This window comes from Eurypyga helias, unplaced genomic scaffold (genome assembly GCF_000690775.1).
Source record: "Eurypyga helias isolate BGI_N326 unplaced genomic scaffold, ASM69077v1 scaffold40289, whole genome shotgun sequence".
Taxonomy (NCBI): Eukaryota; Metazoa; Chordata; class Aves; order Eurypygiformes; family Eurypygidae; genus Eurypyga; species Eurypyga helias.
This window is the reverse complement of record NW_010274656.1, coordinates 1-1,948: the sequence shown is the minus strand read 5'-3', so window position 1 is coordinate 1,948 and position 1,948 is coordinate 1. Positions and strand designations below refer to the sequence as shown.

General features: G+C 46.1%; 1 protein-coding gene across 1 annotated transcript; it reads right to left on the bottom strand.

Moving 5' to 3' along the window:
- Positions 1-1,062: 1,062 nt before the first annotated feature.
- On the bottom strand, positions 1,063-1,944 carry LOC104515768 (homeobox protein Hox-A4; the record flags this gene model as incomplete). Its single annotated transcript, XM_010159868.1, has 2 exons — positions 1,063-1,391; positions 1,905-1,944. Coding segments are annotated over 2 exons (369 nt in total), but the record flags the coding sequence as incomplete, so codon positions are not given.
- Between the last annotated feature and the right edge of the window lie 4 nt (positions 1,945-1,948).

Genomic DNA, 1,948 nt, shown 5'->3' with positions numbered 1-1,948 from the left:
CACCTATACAATGAAGCAAGACCTCTCCTCGTCTTACAGCGCTCTTTTTCCAAGCCAGGCAACTAGGAGTCAGGACGTTTTTCACTATATTTAAAGCAACCATTACCTTATTAACAAGGTGAATCCAAGTTAAAACAGTATGCTAAAGCGTTGTTTTCCATTCCTGGTGACAACACCAGCCAAGCACAAGGTAGACGAAACAGCACCGAGTGGACTTGTGTTTCAAGCGTTTAATTCTTTTGTACAGAATAAACTTTATTACCAGCATTTGGCACTGATATACATTACACCAAAAATCCACAAATTGTACATGGACCCAAACGATTTAGACGGTGCCAAATATGAAGAGAGCAACAGCCTTTATAGCAATATTTCTTTAAATAAATGCAACAGGGAATGTGGCGAAAAACTAATAGATCACAGCAACTGCGGGGGCTACACTTAAAACCAGTTAAGTTACCTTTGATACATAAAACATTTTCCTTTAGACAGCATAAGGGGACATTTTTCGTAAGTCTTTAGCCTCCCGTGGACGTGTTCGTTCTCTCTCCCGTGCTGGTGTGTGTGCACACGTGTGTGTGTGCACCTTCACGCACAGGCACACGGGAATCCACAAACACGCCACGAAATAGAGCTATTCAAGTGAATGCCTTACACAAGTGTCTCACGAGGTCTTTGCTTTGTATTAACCGTCTTTTATTTTTAAAGTGTTCTCAAAAAAAAAAAAAAAAAGAAAAAGAGTCCGTCTTAGGTACAGAGAATTCGTCCGTGACAGCATCCAGCCCTCTCTTACACCGAGGGCAAGGGAGCGTTTCCATAAATAGAAAAAAAATGATGGGCATGGAACCATTATCTATATACAATGTAGACAATCGTCCGGGATTTGGTTTAAACATGTGCCCGTTCTTGAGCACGTCTCGTCTTCCTTTCCTGCTCCTGTTTTGTTTTACACAGTTGTTTGGTCCAAACGGCCAGCCTCCACCACGGAGCAGCTGGAAAGCCCCAATAGATAGGTAAATATATATATTTTTAAAAAAAAATCAAAAACCAAAACCACTGTATTTATAGCGCGGCTGCGTTGGGTGTAGCCCCATCGAGTGGATGGGGGTGGCCCTGTGTCTGTGCTTTGGACTGCTGGCTCAGTGTGGACTGGTTTGAGGAGCGCATCTTTGTGTTAGGCAGTTTATGGTCTTTCTTCCACTTCATGCGCCTGTTCTGGAACCAGATCTTGACCTGGCGCTCCGAGAGGCAGAGGGTGTGCGCGATCTCGATGCGTCGCCTCCTGGTCAGGTAGCGATTGAAGTGAAACTCCTTCTCCAGCTCCAGGACCTGCTGTCTGGTGTAGGCAGTGCGAGACCTCTTGGGCTCCCCTCCGTTGTAATTGGGATTGACTGAAACGTGCACACACACACACACGCGCGCGCGGAGGGGAAAGAAAGGGGAGGGGGGGGAAAACGGTGAACATAATCATTATATAATAACTTGACACCAGGTTCACATAAGATACGTAAACGGCAAGAAAAATTGTTTCGCAGCCTATCGGCAGTGGGGACAATCGAGGAGCAATAAAAAATGGTGATGGGCATTTGGGTTAGAAGAAAAGCTTCAAAGACACATGGCCCAGAGCCACTGCAGGGCAATTAAATTTATGGGGGCTATAATTACTGCCCTAACAGTTTGGCGTCTCGTAAATCTTTTGATAAAGGACCCCGGATACAAAAGGTTTCTCACTTTTTTTTTCTTTTTCTTCTTTTTTTTTTTTTTATTATTAGGAAACGCGGAGGGAGAAGGAAAGGGGGAAAAAAAAGCGCCACACACGCAACGACCCATCCCGGGCCGGGAGCACCCTCCCCCCTTCCCTCCTCTGCAGCGCATCCCCACCTCCCCCGGCAAGGGCGACTCACCCGTGCTCACGTGGATCTTCTTCATCCAGGGGTAGACCACCGGC